The 25624-nt window shown below is 47.0% G+C and overlaps 1 protein-coding gene across 1 annotated transcript; it reads right to left on the reverse strand.

Moving 5' to 3' along the window:
• Positions 1–4: 4 nt before the first annotated feature.
• On the reverse strand, positions 5–1180 carry LOC136496006 (protein IQ-DOMAIN 21-like). The gene is made up of 3 exons (XM_066491762.1): positions 912–1180; positions 275–410; positions 5–190 (listed from the first exon to the last, which is right to left on the reverse strand). Exons 1-3 carry the CDS (start codon positions 1178–1180, stop codon positions 5–7), a joined length of 591 nt encoding a protein of 196 aa, XP_066347859.1.
• Positions 1181–25624: the final 24444 nt, after the last annotated feature.

Raw genomic sequence — 25624 nt, forward strand, 5'->3', positions numbered from 1 at the left:
TCTGTCACGTATTGTTCCTCTCCCTTGGCCCTGTTCGGAGCAGCAGCTGCCGGGATCGCACGCGCACCTGCAGCCTCACCAGCACCTTCATGCACCGGATGGCAATGTTGGCTTGCTTCCGCACGTACGCACCACGGGTGAACGCCTGCAGCTTCACCAGGCTCCTCAGGGCGCGGAACGCCTGCCTCGCCTGATCAAACCAAACGGATCGCCTTCAGAGCCTGAATTCTTCAAGCAAGCAGGCTGGAGAGCATGTTTAGCGTGCGCTGCGTACCAGGTGGCCGCGGAAGTAGGCCTGGATGGTGGCGGCCGCAGCACGCTCCCTGGAAAGCTCCTGGTTGCCAGCTCCGGATGTCTGGATGGTGGCGGCATCTGTTGCAGGCCTCGGTTCGACGGCCCTGCTCGTCATTCTGCAGGGGGCAGACCGCGCGAAGACACGATTCATCCCGCGCAGGCGCAGCCACCAGCGACGGCCAGGCGTTGGCGTCTCGTGCCGCTCGACGTCTGCGCCGCGACTAAACAGCGCGGCGCCAGACGGCCGGGTGCCGCGGCGGAAGAAGCTCCGGTTAGCGCCGTCCGTACCACCGCGGGGACTGTCATGGCGGTGCCGAGGTTTCCCTTTGCGACGGCGCGTGCCGAAGCACCAAAGAAGGCGTCGGAGGAGCGTTTCCATGTGGTTATCGATCTGGTGGTGGTGCCAGTGCCTCAAGGCTCAAGGCGGAGACGCCAGCCGAATTTTTTTTTTGTTTTTTAGCCTTTTTTTTAATTTTCACGAATATGTCCCTGGATCTATGATTTCAAAATCTGGACCGTTAACTCAGCGTCATCGTTGCTGGCGCCGAGCTTACACGTCTCGGCGCCATAGATTTTGACGCCTAGATCGGGGCCACGTTGGCGGCGTGGACGCTGACATGACAGCCAGCTCAGCGCCGTGGATCTTGGCGTCAAGCTCGGTGCCATAGATCTTGGCGGCGAGCTTGGCGCCAAGTTCCACGGCGCCGAGCTTGGTGCCAAGTTCCACGGCGCCGAGCCCTGTCTTACGTATGGGCCCTCCCTTCCTTTCTCTCTTTCTCTCTTCCTCTCTCTCGAGCCAGGGTGCCACGTCCGCTGCCGCACCGCCGCGTCCGCCGCCGCGCGTTGCCCCGGCCACCGCGCCGGCCCCCGCGCCCGCTCCCGCCATCGCCACTGCGCCCGCCCGCCACCGCGTCTGCGGCCCGCTCCCGCGGCCCGTGCCTATGGCCGCTCCCGCGCCAGCACCCACGCCCGCCGTGCCCCGGCCCCCGCGCCCGCTCCCGCCGTGCCGGCCACTCGCGCCGCCTCGCCAAGCGCCACCGCCGGCCCCGGCCCCTGCAGTGCCCGGCCGCGCCACCGCCGACCCGGCCCGGCTCGTCGTCCTCAGCCACGCCCGGCGTCCGCTGCGACTCCATCCTAGGGCCATCGATTCCGACATTCACTGCGACTCCGTCGACGTCCACGACCCCATCCACGTAAGTGAAGTCTCAGAGTATGGCTAATATTGTACTACTAGAACTCCTACATGAATATAGTGGTAGATCGAATTATTCTTCTAGTCATGACTGGCAAGGTCTCTGTAAGCATGATCGTCTTGGGCTTGTAAACGTTGCACGGTATTGTAACTCCTGTCAATATATAATGAATATGGGGGCTATCGCTTCCGTTAAATCTTTAGCGGTATCGACTTCTGATAGGAGCTAGCTTAAACTCACCGGCAATAAAATGTGACCAGTGTCCACTTAGATTAGGATTAGCAATCTCCAACAATGTCTTAGTTGATTCAATAACACCAAAGTATGTAGCGCTAGTTGCAAGAGATCCAGCAACACCTGGGCTGATTCCTCTGTAAAATCAATCGCTGCATCTAAGAGGACATGTACTAGCAATCAAACATGGGAATACCCTAGAATCCATAAATCAAAAGAAAATAAAATTTACTATAAAAAGTATTTGGATGTTGATATATGATCCTGGACTAATAGGTAAGTTGCAAAGTTGTAATATTTATTAAGTGGTAAAAGTGACATGGCATGCATCACTAGATGCTTACCATCTTAGGCTTTACTGGAAAGTACAGAGTATCCAAATTATATTGCAAGTGAATTCGTAACTTTATAGTATCTATAAAAAAAATTAGTCCATTCAAAGCTGCAAATGTTGTTCTCCACCACTTAAACTACTTATTCAGAGAGCAAATATTTTTTACACATGCAAAGACTATTGTCTGAGCAACTTGAGGCAGTACATTCAATACAGCTGCATACAAACATCAGATGACACTATGGGCATAAAAACACAGATATAAGAGCATGTCATTTTTAAGGTAGTTTATGAAACACACTAAAGGGTATGTGGACTCCAGCTGTACTAATTGACACTAAAAATAAATCCCACCAAGGAAAAGAAATAGCATATCAATTTTTGTATCTGTTAGAGAGGTACTATATAGCAGCTACTTTGGACTAAACGAACTATATTTCAATTTTTGTTTGAACTACTAGATAGACAATCTAGTGAGCATATATCATGAAGGCACCGTGGAAAGAGATCGCTATGGATATGTTGAGTTTGTTGAGATGCAAAGCGTGCCTGTGTTATTCAATGAGAAGCCATCGTTTAGTGAGTTGGTTGCAAGGGCTCGGAAGGAGCTACATTGCCATGGAGCTAATGATGATGGTGGCATCGTAGTGGAGGGTGTACTTCACCTAGGTTCCCCTCCTAACATCCTTAGGAAGATGATCCCAATTGGGTGTGCAGACCAGTGGGAGAACTATGTGAGATCGGCTATGAAGTGCCAGTTCCAAAGTTTGGACGTGATTGTGCGTCGGGTGTTAGTTGATCCCATCCCTCATGGGTTTTCCCCACCAATGGGTCAGCAGGCACATTTCGACCCTCCCGTCCCGGAACCTAATATGGATATGGAGGTTGCACCTACGGTTCTCGATGCTCAATCTGCCCCCAATATGCTAGTTGGAGATGCTTGTTAGACTCATGATGTTGTGGTAGATCCTCCGTATGAGATCCCTTTGACACAGAATCATCCTAGCAAGTGTCTTATCCGCATGGTTATTGGGAGCTTACCCCATTCCTTACATCCATTTTTTCATTCTTTCCTCATTTTTCTACTTATGTTGTAGTAAACATTCCTGACAATGTGGATGTGCCCGCTGTTGCTGCGCAAGCGCTCTATGGAGATGGATTCCGTGGCTCCAATAGTATTGAAATTATGAATGATTCGGAGCCATATGAGATGGTAAAGGCTCTTGATTCTGATGATGATCGTCCTGTTGGAGAGCTGATAGAGAGTGATGTTGAGATGCTGAGGCATATCTTTCTCGGCTACCGTGATTCAAGAGTTCACGAGTTCAGCGATCTTGCTCATTCCGATCAGGCATGTGCAGAAGGACGTGATGATGAGCTCCTAGAAGCTCCTGAGGCCGGCCCTAACATGGTAATTGAGAATGGGAGGGTATTCAAGGACCTCCCTGCATTGAAGAGGTGGTTGCAGGCGTTTGTAGTGATACGAAAGAGGCCTTACAAGGTCTTGCATTCATATGCGGAGCGCAGTTACATAGTTGGGTGTGACAAGGAACACTGCCCATGGAGGGTTTATGCAAGGAAGCAAAAGGTCACCGGAAAGTGGAAGATCATAAAAGTTGTCGGGCCACACAATTGTGCTGACCATGTGCTAATACTGAAGCATCGGTAGTTGACATCTACCCTCATTACCAAGCGGTTGATGGGAATATTGCAGGGAGAACCCAACATGAAGGTTAGAACAATTATCAGGACCGTTGAGGCATTGTATGGAGGTTATATGATAACTTATGGTAAAGCTTGGAAGGCTAAGCAGCAAGCGTGGAAGATGATATATGGGGACTAGGAGGATGGGTATGAGCAGCTGCCAGTACTTTTTAGTGCAATCAAAGCGGTGAATCCAGGTACGCATTATGAGTACATCTCAAAACCAAATGCATGGAAGGATGGGATGCAGATATTCTTCCGTGCTTTCTGGTGCTTCCCTTAGTGTGTCGAGGCCTTTAGGCACTGTCGTCCCGTCTTCTCCATTGATGGTATGTTCTTGATTGGCAAATATCAGGGCACACTTCTTATAGCCATATCCTATGACACGAACAACAAGTTGGTTCCTTTGGCATTTGCTTTGGTTGAGGAGAACAATGACAGTTGGAGATGGTTCTTGAGGCTAGTCCGGATGCATGTGGTTGGGCCTGGCAGGGTGGTTGGCGTCATATCTGATAGGCACCAGGGCATACTTAATGCTGTGCGAGAGCAGATAGAGGGGTATGCACCTTTGCACTATCGTTGGTGTACTCGGCACCTTGTCGAGAATCTACTCTAAAAGGATGGTGTGAAGGATAACTTTGATCTATTTTAGGAGGCTGCTCGACAGCTTGAGGACAAGTACTGTCAGAAAAAGTTGGAGCAGGTCAGAACCGCATCAAATGTAGAAGGTAGACAATGGCTCACAGGTTTGATGGATGATTTGGAGAAATGGACAAGAGCTCACGACGCCGGTGGATGGAGGTATGAGTTTCAGTGCAGCAACATGGCGAAGTCATTCAATAAGTTGCTATTGGGGATACGTGGTATGCCCGTGAATGCAATCGTTCAATTCATCTTTTATAAGCTTGTTGCCTGGTTCAACGATAGACACACCCATGCATTGAAGTTGCAGAGTGATGGAGAGATATGGGTTCCGAAACTAAAGGCACACCTAGAGAAGGCAAATGAAAGGGCTGGCACACATGAGGTTACATGTTTTGACCACGCCATAGGGACTTATCAGGTCAAGCATAGGGGCGGTACAACATCCGATGGTGAGGTCCGAGAGTCTAGGATGCATGTGGTAATCCTCCAAGATTTCACATGCACTTGTGGTAAACTAAGGTAGTACCACTTTTTATGTTCCCATTTGGTGGCAGCAGCTAGGCATCGCAACTATAATATCGAGAGCAGGATACCTCACGAGTTCAGTGTCGACACACTTGTGCACACATGGAGCCCCCGTTTCATGCCTTTTCGGGACCCTGGAGAGTGGTCTCCATATGATGGGCCAAAGTACATTATGGATCCAGCTTACTGTTGGAACAAGCGTGGATCAAGGAAGAGGACGAGGCATAGGATGGTTATGGGTTAGATACCCAGAAGAACGAGGCGTGGGAGAGGAACCCCATTTCTTACTGACCTCGAGCAGTACAAGTGCGGCAAGTGTGGTAGACTGGGCCATAATTCATGCACTTGCCATTGGTAGATTAGTGAGGTGTGACTATTGGTTGTTTTTATTATTTCATATTTATCGTATTCATTCAATTAATTATGCATGTCTTAATTTATGCTTATAATTATGTCAATTACTTATACATTTCTAAGTTTATGTTTCATTGTATCTTGAATTTCTATTTCATTGACTTTTTTGTAGGACGGCGCAATTCCACCTGCTCAACCCGACATATGAGGCGACCCACTGAGGACATCTTGTAACACCTCTGGTGTTATGAGCTCATTTAGCATTGAGATTTAGGCCTAAGAAAAATTTCTGAAATATGTTTCTCAGATTTTTGATTTAAAATATACTTGAAGTGATAAGTGAATCCTATGTGACTCAGTTTTGTGGACTTAAATAAACGCCCAAGTTAAATTACTCAGTGTGTAAGGATATTTAGGAATGTCGAACAACAATTCTAGCAAATAGATAGCGAACGATTTGTTCTATTAGATTAATCATGAAAAGCAATTTCTATAAACAAAATAAAATATAACTTGTATTTAGTACTTGAATAAATCGGGAGCACAAGTTTAATAGATGAAAATACAACTCTTATTTTGGTGAGTAAAAGTTATTCAATAGTATATATGATAGCTCAGAAATCGAATCCAAGTTTAAACTAGAATTTTCGTGAATCGGCAAGAAGTTAAAATTATAGTTAGGATGCTATTTTTGACGGTTTATATTAAGAAAAATAGTTAAAGGGTGCGTAAGTGTTTTACCCCTACGGGTTAGTAGGAGGTACGGACTAATGCGTGAGATGCTCAATGGCTAAAAGTAATGACGTTAGAGATTTTAAAATTGTAGCAACGAGTGTTCTCGGAGGTTGAGTCCCAATTGAACTCTTTTCGTTCTAAGTCAGGAAAGAGTATTAGACAATGCTATTTTGGCATTTGAATTCTAACAAAATTTCCTAAATCCTAGTTTCGTGTTTTGGTATGATTTGTTGCATCAAAGCATGTACTTGAGCATGGTGTCGGTGGTAGTTGTGTTGGATGTCCCGTGGTCCTCTTAAGAATTGTTCAAAGTATGTTGAAACGCGTTGTAGCTATGCCGTTGGAGCTCTGTTCATGATCTGTTGTTCAGCGTGACAAACCTATCTTGATGTCGCTCTAACTTCATCTCCGATTATCCTCTAGTCATAAGAATTTCTTTGCTAGCTAGCTGTTAGTGCCGACTTGAGTTCGCAAAACCGGTTGAGCCTTTATCGCATTTGTAGGTCGTTTTCGGTTCGCTTTAAAAAGCGTGGATGATGTCGTTCCACACTCTTGGCTGCTGGCTGCCTGCTCGGCCAGCCCTGGTCGCTACCGCTGCTATTTCACTGCTGCTCTGTGCTACAGCCGACCCTGACCGCTGTCATTGCCTCGCTCTACACTATGCTGCTGCCGTCTCGCATCGCGTCCTAGCCCCTGCTCCGCTGCGATGTTGTTGGCCGCTTGATGCCATTGCTGCGTGCACATGGGGATGCCCCTCCCCGTATAGCGCTATCGCCGCCTTAATGGCACTACGCGCGTATGATCTCCCTAGCCACGAGGTTCACCGCGCCAGCACGTGTGCCACCACTGTCGCTCAGTCGCGTCGCACCAAGACATGGTCAAGCCGAGCTAGACCTTCCTCTTCCTCCCTCCCTTTTCCTCTGCCACCAAGGTCAACGTAGCCGCTCCATTAAATTCATCAGGGAGAGACGACCGTCACCCGAATCGTCACGTATGCGGCTCCACCACTAGGTCACTTAGCCGGCCGACCCCACCTCGCTTGGAATCATGTCCAGCCGCTCTCCAATTGTGAGGTTTTCCCACCGTCAATGCCGTTAAGGTCACAAACGGCCATGTGGGCAATAACCCCCTCTCCAAAGCCGCTCGCACTCAACCGGCTATGCATATATCTTCGCCTCGATCCCCTCTGCATGCTACGCACCCTAGCTATAGCTCTACTGCCTTCCAGGCGCTATCGCCCCACTACGGTGCGCCGTCGTGCTACCCCGGTCGCACGTGGCTAGCTCCTCTCCACCTTTCCCCACCTAAACCATCGCATCGGCCAGCTTCTGGGTAAGCTGTGGTTGCTCATGCGCCACCTCTTCCCCTTCTTTGTTGTTCTGAGCGACTGGTACGGTCGCGCCACCCCCTCGGGTGGCTGTGCACCGCTACTACTCTCGTTTGCGTGCCCCACTGCCTCTAGCCATTAGGCGGTTAGGTCTTTGGTCATGGTCGGCCCACTTGGTGGGTTCGCGTGGGACTCGGGTGGCCGACATAGCTACGCTGTGCCGCCGCTCATCGTGCCGCCGTAAGCTCTACCTCTAGGGACGTACGCACGTGAATTAGGTGAAAGTTAGGGGGCAAATGAACTTGTCAGTGGGTGTACAAAATAGTAGTTGGACCTTGTCGTAGTTAGAAGGAAGTCTTGGGGTCTTTTTGTAAAAGATGTCAGCGCGCGCGGGCCGCGCCTGGGCTTGTCCGCATGGGTCAGCCGTTTCTGGCTTGTTGGGCCGCTGCCTGTGCGGCTGGGCCGTCCACGCCATTACCGCCGTCGCCTGGCTAGCAGGCCACGCGCGCGCCTATGGGCCGAGCCGGCTCGCCGGTTGTGGGCCACGGTGCACTTTTCTTTTTCCAATGAATTAATGAAGATTTCCTAAAATAAATTCTAAGCTGATTTTGTTATTTAAATATAAAATCATTTAGGAGTCCAAAATTTGTGGAACAAATTTCGTTGAGTTCCTAAAATCATGATCTATCTATTAGCGTAATTGGTTCATCTAGTTTTGAAATGTTTCCAGGGTTGCTCTAATTATTTTAAAATGTTTAATATTGTTAAAATGTGAACTTGTGGGAATTTTCGTGAGAAAATGGTGATAGTGTTGACCCTGAAAAATTTACAGTAAATTCCTAATATTATTATCTGCGCACTGTAATTTTTGTAGGGACGTCGATGGTGATAGTGTCTTTGCATTGCATCGCATTGCATATCATAATAGGGACGTCGATGGATCGCGGAGTCATCTGGAGTATCGGAAAAGATAGTGTCTCGATGGTCATGCCATCGTGATGGAAAGCTAACTTCTGATTAAATCTTACCCAGGCAAGTCCTGGTGCATAACCCCTATTATTCTACACTTTAAATTATATTTGTGCATTAAGTTTTAAGGAGTTGAATGAAACCCACTTGCATATATATTTTATCCTATGAGTCTTACTAGTATGACAGGATCATGTAGATTGTTATGCTATAGGACTCTGGTAGAAGTCGAGTGGTTGCCTGTCACTCGTGAGAGATAGGAAATATATTAATGTTGTTACTATATTATTATCACTCATGATAAAATGGTAAAAGGAAAAATAGAGACCGGATAGGGATATGGTTTGGGTATTGGTGGGTGTGAGGGGTTGTGTCCGGCAGCCAATAGAGCATAGCTTGGTTACACTTTTTCCCTGTCTGTGTCGGTTAAGGACCGACCGTTGCATTAGGTTCTAGGCAGGTCATAGACTTATTATCTCGAGCACATATTTGGGTATAGGCACAGGGAAGACTTGTTACTCTCTTGTCATGGGTTTTGGCTCTTTCTGGACCGACTTTCAGGGTGGTTTTTGGGTGGAGGTCCTTGCACCGCACTGAGTCCGAGGCTCAGGGGTGGGGGCTTGGAGTCCAAGTTTGGGCGGGGAGCTGAGCCCCATGACAGGAGGGTAGTGGGTTGGTCCTGCTTGTGCCTAGGGTATAAGCGGGGCATATGTTTCGGGGTACCCAGCTGGGCACATTGATTCACGAATCACTAGGCGATCCGGTACGGCTTGTCTACAGTCTAGCAACGTAGTAAGAACTGGAAGATGAAAGATGGTAAAAAGAAAACTGATTGCTTACCACCTGCTTGAAAGTAGCATAGGTGCTTACATAGAATGGTTAGTTAATGAACTAATGATGACTACTAATAAAATCAAATATAAGGACGCACGCTTAGTAATGCTTCCTATAGATGCAATAAACCCACAAGCCCGATAGCCTTGCATATCCTTGGAGTATTTTATTTCCTCCTATCGTGTAAGTCTTGCTGAGTACAATTGAGTACTCAAGGTTTTATTTCCCCCTGTTGCAGGTGACAGGCGGATGCTAGAGCTGACTCTTGTGTGTGGATTCCTCCTGGTGGGCTCAGAGAGGATTCCTTTACGCTGCGATCATAGTCTTTATTTATAACTCTCACTAAATGTTTTTATAAATAGAAGTTTTATAATCTGTTGTCATAGTTTATATATATCAATACTTCATCATGTCATGAATAGATGTTATTTCCGCTGTAACTCTGATCACATGTTTATATTCCATTGTTAACTTAAATTGTTCATAACTCTGATAACATGTTCATATTCCACTATTATAAATAATAAATATCATACTCTGATATTGCATGAAAAGTGATGTAAGAAATGGTTAATAATGATGTAAGCTTTATTCTCTCATTTGTGATCCTGATGGAAAAATGTGGATTTTCAGGTTCTCCCTTGGGGTGTGCTCGATGGAACTGCATAATTTGGTGTCCTCCCTTGAGTACTTAGTGTCTAATGAAAGACGAGTACTCCTGGGGGCATTAGATTAGGCGGTTCTACCACAGGTGGTCTTAGAGCATAAATGAGGAAATAAAGTTTCAAAAACCTTTTCTAAAATAAAATTTGACAACAAATTCGTTTCAAAAGAATAGGACGTCACATGCGAAGTTATATAAGTAGCCCTATTAATATGGTTATGTATCCAGGATAGATGGCACTCTGCTGACTTAGGTAGGCTTAGTAAATTTTTCTGTAGGTACACTGACCCCGAGTATAGTCTGATAGTATTGACTAGCTACAGGGAGAGAACGGTGTGCCAAAAATCTGAGAACGGTTGCCCTATATGTTGGCAACAGTGAAAGGACATATAGGACGTGCATTCATGCATATCCTATTTATGCATTGTAGTGCCCGTATTGCTTGCGGATACACCATCCATAGGTGTCATGCATGTCGTATTGTGCACGACTGACTCGTTCCTGTACTAGAATTATTTCTACACTCTGGCTTCGTGCTCCACGTTCACCTGTGGTTCACGCCTCTCGTGACTCACATCTCCTTATACTCTTTTGTGCGCTCTTGTAGGACACTTGACCTGTAGTCGTACTAGTCAGTAATGGCCTCGGACATCGCTCACCTCAAACGTGTAAAAAATTGGTCGATTTGTTCGTAGTGACCCCACGTAGGAACTTTGGTGGACTGCACTAGGACCACTGACCGCTCTGCCTTTATATAGTTAGGGCCTGGCTTAGCCCTTGATACCACCACTTGACGCACTTTAGCTCATCTAGTTTTTTCTTTTGAGTAAGCTTTTAGCTCAGTCCTTCCTTGCAACCATTGCCAGGAATGGCAGGAGTCTAGGTTAGTGGTTACTACCTGAACATTGAGGGTTTTCCCAGAATCTTACATGCCACCCAGCAAAAGCTTGGAGTCAAAGATCGTCCTGAGTATGAGGGCTGTGAGTATGAAAAGCATGGCACCAAGCGGTGTGAGGTTACCATCTATATTGGGAAGAGTGAAGAGTTCCCCGACTTCACTGAAGCCTAGAATGTGACCACAACCGGGTTTTGCTTTATCGACACCTATTAGGTTGTGGCTCACAAAGCTTTGTGGTACCTTTGCCCGATCTATGAAGAGCCCATTGCTCGTACCCCCATGAGGTTCTTTCCACCTTTGGAAAAGAATCAACAGGCATGGAGGGCTCGCATGGAGGCTTTGCAAGGGTGGGATGCGCAAGAGGACAGTCCAACTATGGTGCATTTGACCACATACCTGCTTGCTCTAGATGAGCAGTATGACCGGCAAGCCTTGGAGCTGAGGACGTGCCTCCGGTGAGCCAAGGAAGCCGAGATCTTCTCCAGGATGCTCTAGGTGCAACTTGCCGAAGTGCATGCTAGTGTGGCAGCCGCTGAGAGTCAGGAGACTGCCATATCAGAAGCCTTAAAGGAGGCTGAAGATTGGCATGTCCATCAGCTGGGTGAGGCCTACCTTGTCACTAGGGCCAAGCGGAGGACGTTGGCTGCTGAAAGGTAGGATTCCTCGATCTTGGAGGGGATCCCTATCCACCCACCAAAAAGAAGAAGAACCGGTATTGCAGTGCCACCAGCATCTCCATCCTCAGAAGTGTCAGAAGTAGAACCCTTGATTTCTCTCACTCAGCCATTGCTAAGAGAAGAGGCAGATCCATTGTTCTCCAGTATTGTACTCTTGTTGTTGTTTTTCGTCCGTGGTGTTGAGGTAGTCCGACTATAGGGAAGGTGAATGATGTGTCATGAATGGGAGACTGAGTGCCTGTATGTTGTACCCATATAAGACCGTTGGAATCTGTATTTTATTTATTTTGTTGTGTTTATTGCGTTCATCTACCCTTAGGTCTCAGTGGACGTGCTTACGGTTTTCAAGGATGATGTTAAGTGGGTTACAAGAGAAGTTACCATTCAGATGCCAGCAGACCAGCCATGATTGTAGAACATAGGACACTGTGTCGACTAATTGTGGATGTCCTAGTAGAACACTTGAATCTCTTTAAATCAAATCCATCGTTGGATTTGAATTCCTTATTCCTTATTGCGAAAGGAACTCTTGTTGTTTGAATCTTCCCTTGTAATACTCCTCTTATTCTGTGGTCTATGACCCCACCACCTTCATTATGTGTAAGTTGGTTGTAGTTGCCTGGTTAATAGCTTATGGTGCCACAATGAAACCGAGGGCCCCCTATGGAATAGCTGCCACATGGTGACGCTGCTCGGCACGCGTTGGTATTGAGGTTGTTGACCAAGTACCTTTACCAAGTTACATCATCGTACTGCTTTTGCTACAAATATTCTCCTTGGAAATGTTCAAGTGTTCAAACGGGAAATCCACAACGGGTTGATGAAATAGTGTTCTCACAAGGTAAGCAAGAGGAGGTGGTTTTGGAGGAAGAACGTATGATATGGTCTTAGTTTACATGAAAGACGGATGTGGTCAAGGAAGGGAAAGAAAAAGAAGAAAGGAAAGTTAGTCGGGAGTAGGCAGGAGCGATTGGAGAAGCCTGAGTGGATGTCATATCCCAAGTCCTGTGTCTAGCTTGACCGTGCTATGCATGCTGGGTTATTTTGCTATGTGCCTTGCGGACATAGTCTGTGTCGGACCCATTAGCACCCCATTCTCGTGTGGCCGTAGCATCGTGCTGCACTCGCTGTCCTCATGCACTGTGTGTTCTCTTTTCCCCAGCATCTGGTTGGCTCTCAACTCCCACGCCCTCGTCCCCATACTAGACCCCCCTTCCCCCTCTCCTTTTTCTTCTCTTGGGGACACGGTCACCTGCACACTTTCCTCGTTGAGTGAGCCCTCTTATCTTCCCTCCTTTATTTCCCCTCCGCTCGCCTACGTAGGAAGCGCGCCATGGTCAACTTTATCCCCACAGCATGAACCACCTGTGTATCCCATCCATGCCGTCTCTACTTCTGGTGCATTGCGTTCCACCTTTGTTCGCCACTATAAGATGCCCTTCGTCCTTGCTCTTCTTCTTCATCCACATTCCCCTCGCATTCAGGGCAGAGCTACGAAATCCAGTCATCATCCGAGGAACTAGGTTCGTTATTCTAAGGTGATGGTGTAATCTAAGAAGAAGAAGGATCTGGTTTTTGAAGAAGTTCAAGTTTCCTTTAGATAGTTTGGTCTTAGGGTTCACGATGTTTGACTTCTTAGTCTTCTGTTTCTGGATCTGTTGGTCATACGCCATGTTTTGAATAATCATTATCTTGTTGTTTCTCCATTGTCCTCATCTATCTTGACTTCTGGATTAAGCTTTGGTTGTACTAGGTTGCTCTTAGCCATGTATTCCTAAATCCCCATGTGGTTTAGTATTCAAAGTCATGTAATCTTTCATGTAATCTTAGATTTACAAAATGTAATCGTGTTTTCCTCTTTTCTGATCCTTGCTCTGAATCTCAGGACGAGATTCTTTTTAAAGGGGGTTGGTTATAACACCTCTAGTGTTATGAGCTCGTTTAGCACCGAGATTTAGGCCTAAGAAAAATTTCTGAATCAAGTTTCTCGGATTTTTGATTTAAAACATACTTGAAGTGATAAGTGAATCATGTGTGACTCAATTTTGTGGACTCAAATAAACACTCAAGTTAAATTACTCGGTGCATAAGGATATTTAGGAATGTCGAACTACAATTCTAGCAAATAGATAGCGAAAGGTTTGTTCTATTAGATTAATCGCAAAAAGCAATTTTTATAAACAAAATAAAATATAACTTGTATTTAGTACTTGAATAAATTGGGAGCGCAAGTTTAATAGATGAAAATGCAACTCTTGTTTTGGTGGGTAAAAGTTATTCAATAGTATATATGATAGCTCAGAAATCGAATCCAAGTTTAAACTAGAATTTTCGTGAATTGGCAAGAAGTTGAAATTATAGTTAGGATGCTATTTTTCGGTTCGCTTTAAAAAGCATGCATGACGTCATTCCAGAGTCTTGGCTGCTGGCTGCCTGCCCAACCGGCCTTGGCCGCTGCCACTGCTATTTCGCTGCCGCTCTGTGCTGCGGCCAGCCTTGACCACTGTCGCTGCCTTGCTCTGCGTTGTGCTGCTGCCGTCTCGTGTCGTATCCCAGCCCCTGCACCACTGCGACGCTGTCGGACGCTCGATGCCATTGCTGCGTGATCATGGGGATGCCCCTCCCTACACAGCGCTATCGCCGCCTTAATGGCACTATGCATGCATGATCTCCCTGGCCACGAGGTCCGCTGCGCCGGCACGTGTGCCACCACTTTCACTCAGTCGCGTCGCACCAAGACATGGTCAAGCCAAGCTAGACCTGCCTCTCCCTCCCTCCCTTTTCCTCTACCACCAAGGTCAACGCAGCCGCTCCATCAAATTTGTCGAGGAGAGACGACCATCACCCGAATCATCACATACGCAGCTCCACCACCAGGTCAATTAGTCAGCCAACCCCACCTCGCTTGGAATCATGTCCAGCTGCTCTCCAATTGTGAGGTTTTCCCATCGCCAATGTCATTAAGGTCGCAATCGGCCATGTGGGCAATAACCCCCTCTCTAGAGCCGCTCGCACTCAATTGGCTATGCATATATCTTCGCCTCTATCCCCTCTGCATGCTGCACACCCTAGCTATAGCTCTTCTGCCTTCTAGGTGCCACTGGCGTTGTCATCCCGCTGCGTTGCGTCGCCGTGCTACCCCGGTCGCATGTGGCTAGCTCCTCTCCACCTTTCCCCACCTCAACCATCGCATCGGCCAGCTTTTGGGTAAGCTGTGGTTGCTCACGTGCCACCTCTTCCCCTCCTTTGCTGTTCTGAGTGACCGGTATGGTCGCGTCGCCCCCTCGGGTAGCCATCCACTACTACTGCTCTCATTTGTGTGCCCCACTGCCTCTAGCCATTAGGTGGTTAGGTCTTTGGTCATGGTCGGCCCACTTGGTGGGTTTGCGCAGGACTCGGGTGGCCGGCGTAGCTACGCTGTGCCGCTGCTCGTCGCATCGCCATGAGCTCTGCCTCTAGGGACATACGCGCGTGAATTAGGTGAAAGTCAGGGGGGCAAATGAACTTGTCAGTGGGTGTATGAAATAGTAGTTGGACCCTGTTGTAGTTAGAAGGAAGTCCTAGGGTCTTTTTGTAAATAACGTTGGCGCGTGCGGGCCGCGCCTGGGCTTGTCCGTGTGGGCCGGCCGCTATCGGCTTGGTGGGCCGCTACATGTGAGCCTGGGCCATCCGCGCTGTTACCGCCGTCGTCGGGCCACGCTTGTGGGCCAAGCCGGCTCACCGGTTGTGGGCCGCAGTGCTCTCTTATTTTTCCAACGAATTAATGAAGATTTCCTAAAGTAAATTTTGAGGTAATTTTGTTATTTAAATATAAAATTAGTTAGGAGTCCAAAATTTGTGGAACAAATTTCGTTGAGTTCCTAAAATCATGATCTATCTATTAGCGTAATTGGTTCATCTAGTTTTGAAATGCTTCCATGGTTGCTCTAATTATTTTAAAATGTTTAATATTGTTAAAATGTGATCTTTTGGGAATTTTCGTGAGAAAATGGTGATAGTGTAGACCCTGAAAATTTTATAGTAAATTCCTAATAATATTAACTGCTCACTATAATTTTTGTAGCTCTAGAATAATTAGTTGCTAGATAGATAATGATGCTTTATTTTGAATAAAGATTAAATCGATAGAATGGAATAAAGAAACAACTTGAGTTTGAATAACTAAAACATTTATTGGAAAATAACGCCTTTTTCGACAACATGGATATGTAGCCTAAGTACGGTCATCGTTAGAACTAGCTCGTTAACTTGAGAGGCGTAAATCATATTTTACAAGTCAAGGTTGCAGTTGATTAATTATGTCTTTACATTGCATCGCATTGCATATCATAATAGGGATGTCGATGGATCACGGAGTCATCTAGAGTATCAAAAAAGATGGTGTCTTGATGGTCATGCCATCATAATGGAAAGCTAATTTCTGATTAAATCTTACCCAGGCAAGCCCTGGTGCATAACCCATATTATTCTGCACTTTAAATTATATTTGTGCATTAAGTTTTAAGGAGTTGAATGCAACCCACTTGCTTATATATATCTTTATCCTATGAGTCTTACTAGTATGATAGGATCGTGTAGATTGCTATGCTACAGGACTCCGATAGAAGTCGAGTGGTCGCCTATCACTCGCGAGAGATAGGAAATATATTAATGTTGTTACTATATTATTATCACTCATGATAAAATGGTAAAAGGAAAAATGGAGACCGGGTAGGGATATGGTTTGGGTATTGGTGGGTGTAAGGGGTTGTGTCCGGCAGCCAATAGGACATAGCTTGGTTACATTTTTTCCCTATCTATGTCGGTTAAGGACCAGCCATTGCATTGGGTTCTATGCAGGTCATGGACTTATTATCCTGAGCACATACTTGGGTATGGGCGCAGGGAAGACTTGTTACTCTCTTGTCATGGGTTCCGGCTCTTTTTGGACCGACTTTCAGGATGGTTTTTGGATGGAGGTCCATGCACCGCACTGAGTCCGGGACTTAGGGGCGGGGGCTTGGAGTCCAAGTTTGGACGGGGAGCTAGGGCCCATGACTGGAGGGTAGTGGGCTGGCCCTACTTGTGCCTAGGGTACAAGCAGGGCATGTGTTTTAGGGTACCTAGCTGGGCACATTGATTCATGAATTGTCGGGCGATCTAGTATGGCTTGTCTACAGTCTAGCAACGTAGTAAGAACTAGAAAATAAAAGATGGTAAAAAGAAATATGATTGCTTACCACCTGCTTGAAAGTAGCATAGGTGCTTACATAGAATGGTTAGTTAATGAACTAATGATGACTACTAATAAAATCGAATATAAGGACGCACGCTTAGTAATGCTTCCTGTAGATGCAATAAACCCACAAGCCAGATAGCCTTGCATATCCTTGGAGTCTTTTCTTTCCTCCTATCGAGTAAGTCTTGCTGAGTACAATTAGTTACTCAGAGTTTTATTTCCCCCTGTTGTAGGTGATAGACGGATGCTAGAGCTGACTCTTGTGTGTGGATTCCTCCTGGTGGGCTCAGAGAGGATTCCTTTATGCTGCGATCATAGTCTTTATTTATAACTCTCACTAAATGTTTTTATAAATGGAAGTTTTATAATCTGTTGTCATAGTTTATATATATCAATACTTCATCATGTTATGAATAGATGTTATTTCCGCTGTAACTGTGATCACATATTTATATTCCGTTATTAATTTAAATTGTTCATAACTCTGATAACATGTTTATATTCCTCTATTATAAATAATAAATATCATACTCTGATGTTGCATGAAAAGTGATGTAAGAAATGGTTAATAATGATGTAAGCTTTATTCTCTCATTTGTGATCCTGATGGAAAAATGTGGATTTTTGGGTTCTCCTTTGGGGTGTGCTCGACGGAACCGCACAATTTTGTGTCCTCCCTTGAGTACTTAGTGTCTAATGGAAGACGAGTACTCCTAGGGGGCATTAGATTAGGCGGTTCTACCACACGTCTCATAGCGGAGGGGCAGGCAATAATCTATATGTTTTGTTCAAGTATTTGTGAGCGTACATGTGTTTGTGAAGTAATGGGAGACTATGTTTTATTACATGTAAGACCTTCTGCTCCTTTGTCCTAGAATGCACAATGAGTTCTAGGACATGCAGTATGACAACAGGTACACTCCTTTCCTACAAAGAGCTGGTCTGGATGTCATCTCTTTTTATGTTCGTCGTGGGTTGCCCAAGTTCAACTCAGCGGCCATAACTACGTTGGTTGATAGGTATTATCTTCAATAATTGCCTTCATTCATGGCCATTTATTCACGTGCTTGCCTTTTTGACATATAATCTTGCTTTATCTAAAATGTAGGTGGCGGCCAGAGACTCATAGCTTTCACTTGCCTTTCGAAGAGATGACAGTCATGCACTAGGACTATCAGAAGATGCTAGGTCTAAGGATTTATGGCAATGCAGTGATTGGGCAGTGCAAGTCAGAAGGTTGAAGAGCACAAGTAGAGGCCTTCCTTAGGCGTGAGGTTGGCGAGCAAGGGGCTCGCACTTCTGGAGTTCTAATCTCCTGGCTCTGGCAAGAGTTCGCACAGTGCCCTGAGGAGGTAGATGAGGAGACAGTTGGGTACTACTGTAGGGCGTGGATCCTACACCTGTTTTCCTATGTTCTCTTCCCCGACGCCATGGGTGACACTACATCGTGGATGTGGGTCCACTGCCTCAGTGACTAGGACCAGGCGGGTCAGTACAACCTGGGCTCTGTAGTGTTGGGTTTTCTTTACTGGCAGCTTTGCGAGGTGTGTCATTGGACTTTGTCCACAACATCACTTGGTGGATGCATGTACCTGCTCCAGTTGTGAATTTGGGCTCATCTATCGGTTGGCTGTCCTAAGGTTTTGGCTCATCATGAGTGGTTCCCAGGTCAGCCTCCATGTCAGTAGCCGATGTGGGCTTACCTTTAGGACCAGGTTAGGGTTCCGCACATGAGGTTACAGTGGTTCAGCGCCGACCACCCTCTAATCCAGATCTATCGGAGGCTACTCGGGAAACTATAGGGGTTACAACCCTACCCTTTAGGTTCACCAATGCCACTGCCGCTTACCAACATGCCCTGAGGGGCAAATTTGCTAACCAGGTGGAATGTGCCCATCTACTCGCCGACTAGGTCATCGGCCAGCTTCCGCCAGCCGTCAACATGCTACACTTAGGCCAGTGCCCTAGGGTGCCCCACCAGACTATCCCGGAGGAAACTCTAGGCTCCAAGTCTCAGGGCTCTATGGAGATCCTCGCCAAAACCTTCTCCGAGCAACTCCTCCTTCCACCCTTCTGGGGTGGTGCGATCTTCAACGTCAGCATCAACAGCCCTCCTTGGAATGGCAAAACCGAGGAGGAGCGTGTTGCTCAGGAGAACTGGAATGTCAACCACACGCAGCGCTAAGAAAATGAGGCAGCCATTATGAGGGCTAAGGCTGCTCAGAATAATTAGCTTGATTCATAGGGAAGACCGCTCCTGCACCACCGCAACCTCGACGAAGAATTTCTCCGTGTTGACGGCCACGACGTCTTCAAGACTCCAAGCGCCAATCTAGTAGTAGCCGCCAATGAGCTCGCTCATCTCCCCCAAACACCCGAGCTTGCCAAGGTCACTGCCTTGCTTAAAGAGGCACACTGTCAGGTCAATGAGATTCGTGTGGATAAGAGACCTTCATGCTCTACGAGCATGATTCACCGATCAGCTGCGCCAAGATCCAATCATCGCCCTAGTCAAAGCTGTTTTGCTAACTAGTCGCTACCTCTCTTGGGGGGAGCCGAGGGCCATCACGCCGAACACCATCACCAACACGACCAGGAGGTCAAACAAGACGCTCGAGTGCACCTTAGCAACCTTTGGGATGCGCGACGGTGTATCGAGCAATGTCACTTCAGTCGCCATAAAGACAAAGTGCATCGCCGCTAGGAGTACAGCAACCTGGACTCAGCCCTTGAGCCTATCCCTAACCACAATGTTGTAGACGATGGTGCCGACAACCCTGAGGGGCCTCTAGCTTTCATAAGGGCACTCCAAACACTTCAGTGGCCTCGTGGTTTTAAGATCACTAGGGTCGAGCCCTATGAAGGAAGGATGAACCTGACACAGTGGCAGCAGGCTTACGCCACTGCTGTCAGCACTACCGGAGGAGACACCAGCGTCATGGTGAATTATCTCCCCATCATGCTCATGCCACCTGCCATGAGCTGGTTTACTAGCCTTGCGCTTGACTCCATCGGATCCTATTAAGAGCTAAAGAAAGTCTTCACTGACAACTATATGGCCATGTGTACTCTACCTAGCACCAAGCATGATCTCAGCCACATCAACCAAAAGCCATCCGAGCTCCTCCACAGCTACATCTGATGTTTCTCTGAGATGAGGAACTCTATTCTCAACATCATGGAAGCTGAGGTCATCACCGCCTTCATCCAAGGACTCCACCATCACGAGCTTCGCTCCAAATTCAACCGCAAGCCACCCACCGGCATCAGCGAGATGATCACTATGGCCAACCAGTATGCCGATGCTAAGGAAGCCAAGGTGCGCTTCAACGAGGATGCGGGCACTCATCACCCATCTCATCGCTACGACGATCGCCTCGATGACCGACGCCACAGCGATCGCTGCCCCGATGACCACAGCTACCATCGCGATAGCGGCCGTGATCGAACAGGAGGACCCAGGCCTAGCCAAAATCATCGCTGTCGGCCAGACCACATCATTGCCATCGTCAGTCAACCTCGTGCCAAGTGCAACTATGATGAATAGTACCAAAAGATCCTCGATGGCCTATGCCCTCTTCACAAGAACACCAAACACAAGATGAAGGACTGCATTGGTTTGGCTAAGGAGTTCCAGGACAAGAGGCTTGATGATGATGCCAACAATGGAGCTAGAGGTCACTGACCACTTGGGGCAACAACAATGCCTTTCAGGACCACGACAAGGTGGTCGCCACCATCTTCGGGGGCCTCGCCTCCACTAAGAGTAGAAGAGAGTGGAAACTCGCCACACGGCGGGTGCTCTCCATCACTACAAAAGACGCCACCGCTAAGCCCATCTATCACCCATGGTCTGAGGTCCCCATCACCTTCAGCAGGGCTGACCAGTGAGTAGATATTCCCTACATAGGGTGTTTTCCTCTCGTCCTCGACGCAACCGTATAGAATGTGCTCTTCAGAAAAGTGCTCATTGACAGCGGGAACGCTCTAAATCTCCTCTTCGTCGGAGCCCTAAAAGAGCTAGCCTCGGTTTGTCAGATCTCACACCTTCCGACTCCACCTTTTGGGGTGTAGTGCCAGGTAGGGCCTCCAAACCGCTTGGAGAGATTACCCTACCAGTTCAGTTCAGCACGGCAAGCAACTACTACGTCGAACATATCAACTTCTATGTCGCCGACTTTGACACCGCCTAGCATGCCATACTTAGTCGGCCAGCTCTGGCCAAGTTCATGGTCGTGCCGCACTATGCCTATCTAGTGCTGAAGGTGCCTTCACCTGCTAGAGTCTTGGCCCTATGGGCCAACCTAACCATCACCTATGCTTGTGAGACAGAGAGTCTCGCCCTCGCCGTTGCTACCGACCTCTCCATCCAGATGGCTAGCGTGGTCACCGAAGCCAAGATGGTGCCTACCAAAGACATGGAGATCCTAGAGCTAGAGCCTACCCATGCCTTTGCCAAGTCAAAGGAAGTCAAGGAGGTCGGTCTTGGCCTAGACGATCCCTCCAAGACCATGAAGATTGGGGCTCACTTTGACCCCAAATAGGAAAGCACGCTCATCTCCTTCCTATGTGCCAATGCTGACGTGTTTGATAGAAACCTATAGACATGCCGGGGGTACCACAGGAGAAGATCGAGCACTCCTTGAATGTCTCGCTGACTGCCATACTGATCAAGCAGAAACTCTACCAATTCGCGCCAGACAAGGAGGCTATTAGGGTAGAAATAAAATGGCTCTTAGCTGCTAGATTCATAAAAGAAGTGTATCATCCAGATTGGTTAGCAAACCCTGTTCTCCTTTGAAAAAAGAATAAAGAATGGAGAATGTGTGTTGATTATACTGGTCTTAACAAACACTGTCCTAAAGACCCTTTTGGCCTGCCTCGGATAAACGAGGTTGTAGACTCCACCGCTAGCTGCAAACTTCTCTCCTTCCTTAACTGTTACTCTGGCTATCACCAGATTTCCCTAAAGGAAGAAAATCAGATCAAGACATCATTCATCATGCCCTTCGGTGCTTACTGCTACACAACCATGTCCTTCAGACTCAAGAATGCCAGAGCAACCTATCAAAGGGCCATCCAGACATGCCTCAACCAACGGATTGATCGCAACATCGAAGCCTACATCAATGATGTGGTCGTCAAGACCAAGGCCGCCAATAATCTTACCATCGACCTTGAGGAAACTTTTGCCAACTTGAACAAGTACCAATGGAAGTTGAACCCTTCAAAGTGCATCTTTGGAGTTCCATCCGATATACTGCTGGGCTACATTGTCAGTGCTCGAGGCATCGAACCTAACCCTGACAAGGTCTCTGCCATCACCAACATGAAACGGCCAACATGTGTTAAGGATATACAGAAGCTTACAGGCTGCATGGCCGCCTTAAGCCGCTTCATATCACGCCTCGGTGAAAAGGGCTACCTTTCTTCAAGCTCCTCAAGGCCTCTGAGTGCTTCTCCTAGTCAAAGGAGGCAGACATAGATTTTGAGCAACTCAAGTTGTTCCTAACAAAGCCTCCGATCATGACAGCGCCACGACCAGACAAAACTCTATTGATCTACATCGCCGCCACTTCCCGCGTCGTCAGCATAGCTATTGTCATCGAACGTGAGGAAGTCGGGCAAGCCTACAAGGTGCAATGTCCGATGTACTTCATAAGCGAGGTACTTAATGATCCCAAAACTCGTTATCCTCAGTTACAAAAGTTGTTATATGCAATTCTGATTATGTCGCGCAAGCTTCGACACTACTTCGACTACTACAAGATCATCATGGTCACTGAGTTCCCTCTAGGGGACATTATCTGCAACAAGGAGGCCAACGGCTGCATCATCAAGTGGGCCATTGAGCTCGGTACTTACTCTATCGAATTTAGAAGTAGGTCTACCATCAAGTCACAGGCGCTCACTGATTTCATCACTGAGTGGACAGAGATCCAAGAGCCTATCGTTGCCACTTGCCCCAAGCATTGGGTGATGTACTTCGACGATGCCCTTAACATCAATGGTGCTGGAATGGGCATTCCGTTCATTATGCCAACCAAGGATAAGCTCCAATACGTTCTCCGGATACACTTTCTAGCCTCCAACAATGCTGCCGAATATAAAGCATGTCTCCACGGACTCTGAATAGCCATCGAACTCGGCATCAAATGCCTCATGGTGTATGGGGATTCTACACTGGTCATTAACTAGCTTAACAAAGACTGGTCTTGCTCTAGCGAGAAGATGGTCGCATATTGCGCTGAAATCAGGAAGCTTGAAGGAAAATTCTACGGCATCGAGTACCACCATGTGGTACGCGACCAAAATTAGCTCGCCGATCACTTATCCAAGTTGGGCTCTTCTCGCGCTGTGATCCCGCCGGGGGTCTTCGTTTAGGATCTCCTGGTGCCATCCATCAAAGAACATAAGGAAGTTCAGGAAGTTCCCCCCCGTCGAGCAACTGGTACTTATAGTACCTTTGCCGACCGCCGGTTGGAGGGAGCAATTCATCAAGTATATCACCAGCGCCGAGGTACCCACCGACAAGACTAAAAATGAATGCCTAATTTGTCAAAGCAAGCATTACGTGCTAGTGGACAGCAACTTGATGAGGAAAAGTGCCAAGGAAGGGATACTACAGAAATGCATCACCCAAGAGAAGGGAGTAAAGCTACTTCTCGAAATTCACTCTGGTTCCTGCGGCAACCACACAGCCTTGAGAACACTGGTCGGTAAGGCTTTCTGAGTTGGTTTCTATTGGCCCACAGCCATCACTAATGTAGAAGACCTCGTCTGACATTGTGAAGGATGCCAATTCTTCGCTAACCAAATACACGTGCCGACACAAGAGCTGCAAACCATCCCAGCTTCCTGGCCCTTCGCATGTTGGGGACTGGACATGATCAGGCCTTTCAAACTAGTACCAGGTGGTTTTTGGTATGTATATGTCGCCATAGACAAGTTCTCCAAGTGGATTGAATATAAATCGCTTGTCTCGGCTACTGCAAAGAAAGCTATCGAGCTCTTCGAAGATATCATCCACAGATTTGGTCTCCCGAATAGCATCATCACCGACCTCGGAACTACATTTACTGGCCATCACTTCTAGGACTTCTGCGAAGATCGTTGCATCTCTATCAAATATGTCTTCATTGCCCATCCAAGAGCCAATGGCTAGGTCAAACGGGCGAACGGCATTATCCTTGTTGCCCTCAAAAAGTGACTATATCAGAAAGAAGAAAAGTACCTAGGCAGATGGCTCAAGGAGCTTCTAGCTGTAGTCTGGGACTACGTACTCAAGCTAGTCAAAGTACTGGCATGACTCCATACTTCTTGGTCTATGGCTTAGAAGCCATACTACCAGCAGACATTGCCTTCCGAGCACCTAGGGTGGAAAACTATGATGAAGAGCAGGCCGTAGCTGTTCGATCAGAGGACGTCGATAGGGCCAAGGAAGAACGCCTAATCACCTGCGTCCACACAGCTAAATATCTGGAAGGCTTGTGGAGGTACTACAACCAAAACATCAAAGGTTGTTCATTTGCTTTCGGTGATCTCGTTCTCCACAAAAAACAAAAAACTGAAGGGATGCACAAGCTCTCTTCCCCTTGGGATGGGCCTTACGTCATCAAAGAGGTTACCTGACCAGGGTCTTATCACCTAAGTGACTTAGAAGGAGTTGATGTTCCCAACTCGTGGCACATCGAACACCTTATACATTTCTATCCTTAAAATGCTCTAGATATATACTCTCCACTTTTATATTGAATAAAGTTTTGGTCTCCATAACTTGTCTCCATTTTGTCTCTATTGTGGTTTAACATCCACTTGTGGTCACCGAGCTCTGTGCTACTTCATAATGAACTCCAATAAGTAATCGCCATAACTACGCTGACCATGTTCCTTCAAATCTCCAACGTTATCGCCGAACCGTATTCTCCAAAAACGCCGAAAGATTTCTCCAAGTCGCCGACACATTTTTCGCCAAAAAATGCCGAACACGTTTTCTCCAAAATCGCCGAACGCGTCTTCTCTAAATCGCCAATGAATTTTGCCATGTTTTTTCTCCAAATCGCTGAACACTTTTCTTCAAATCTCCAAGATATTTCACCAATCGGCGAGCAACATACTTTCTTTTTTGTTCTCTTCGGAGAAGACCCAGTCTCTGATCTCTCCCTACACGTGCTACGAGCTCCGGGCTCTGCGTTATGGGTGGTCGGCTGTGGTTCCTTGGTCACACCTATTCATCCTACATGTCTATTGGCTTCGCGCTCGACATTATGGACTATGGGTTAGCCAAGGTCGAGAGTTCAGCATAGAATAAATTGCTCGGACGCTGTTTATATTACCTATATGATACGATGCGATGTCCCGATCTTCACGACATAGGATCAATCACCAGATAACTAGCTGAAGAACAGCTGGATAACTTGCTGCAGGCAGCGATAACTACTGCAACCTGGCAAATAAAACTCGAAGCCAACCACCGTCTTTAACCGGCAACCTGAATCAAGGATTCGCCCAACCACACTCTCAAGAAACCAACCAACACAACCTATAATCAATCAAGGTAAACCTCGAAGGGAGTAGGAGCACCAATTGGGAGCGGATGAAGCCGCCACTTCTATAAATCCTGCAAAGGAAATCACAAGAGCAAAGGGGTAGAGATCACTCTCAATATTTGTTAACATACAGCTGAACAAAAGGGGGTTCTGTATTTCAATTATCAAAAGTCTTCTTTTGCTTAGGAGTACATGGATATTTATACTAGGAACAGCCCTCCTAGATAGGTATAAACACGAAAAGGAAATGAAAAGGCAGGCTATGTGAACAGACTTCCACGAAATGGGTTTCTGAGCAGTTTCCGCGTGGGTGTTGGTCTTCTGCGTAGTCTTTAGTGTTTTAGCAATAACTCCATCTTGGAAAATCCAAAAGATGTGTGGTTGGTTGTGTTGGAAATCTAACTTGATAAGGTTTCACACCATGTATAGCATGCACCACAAAACATTATAGAATGGTACAGTTTAATATG

Source organism: Miscanthus floridulus, chromosome 12 (assembly GCF_019320115.1).
Source record: "Miscanthus floridulus cultivar M001 chromosome 12, ASM1932011v1, whole genome shotgun sequence".
Classification (NCBI taxonomy): Eukaryota; Viridiplantae; Streptophyta; class Magnoliopsida; order Poales; family Poaceae; genus Miscanthus; species Miscanthus floridulus.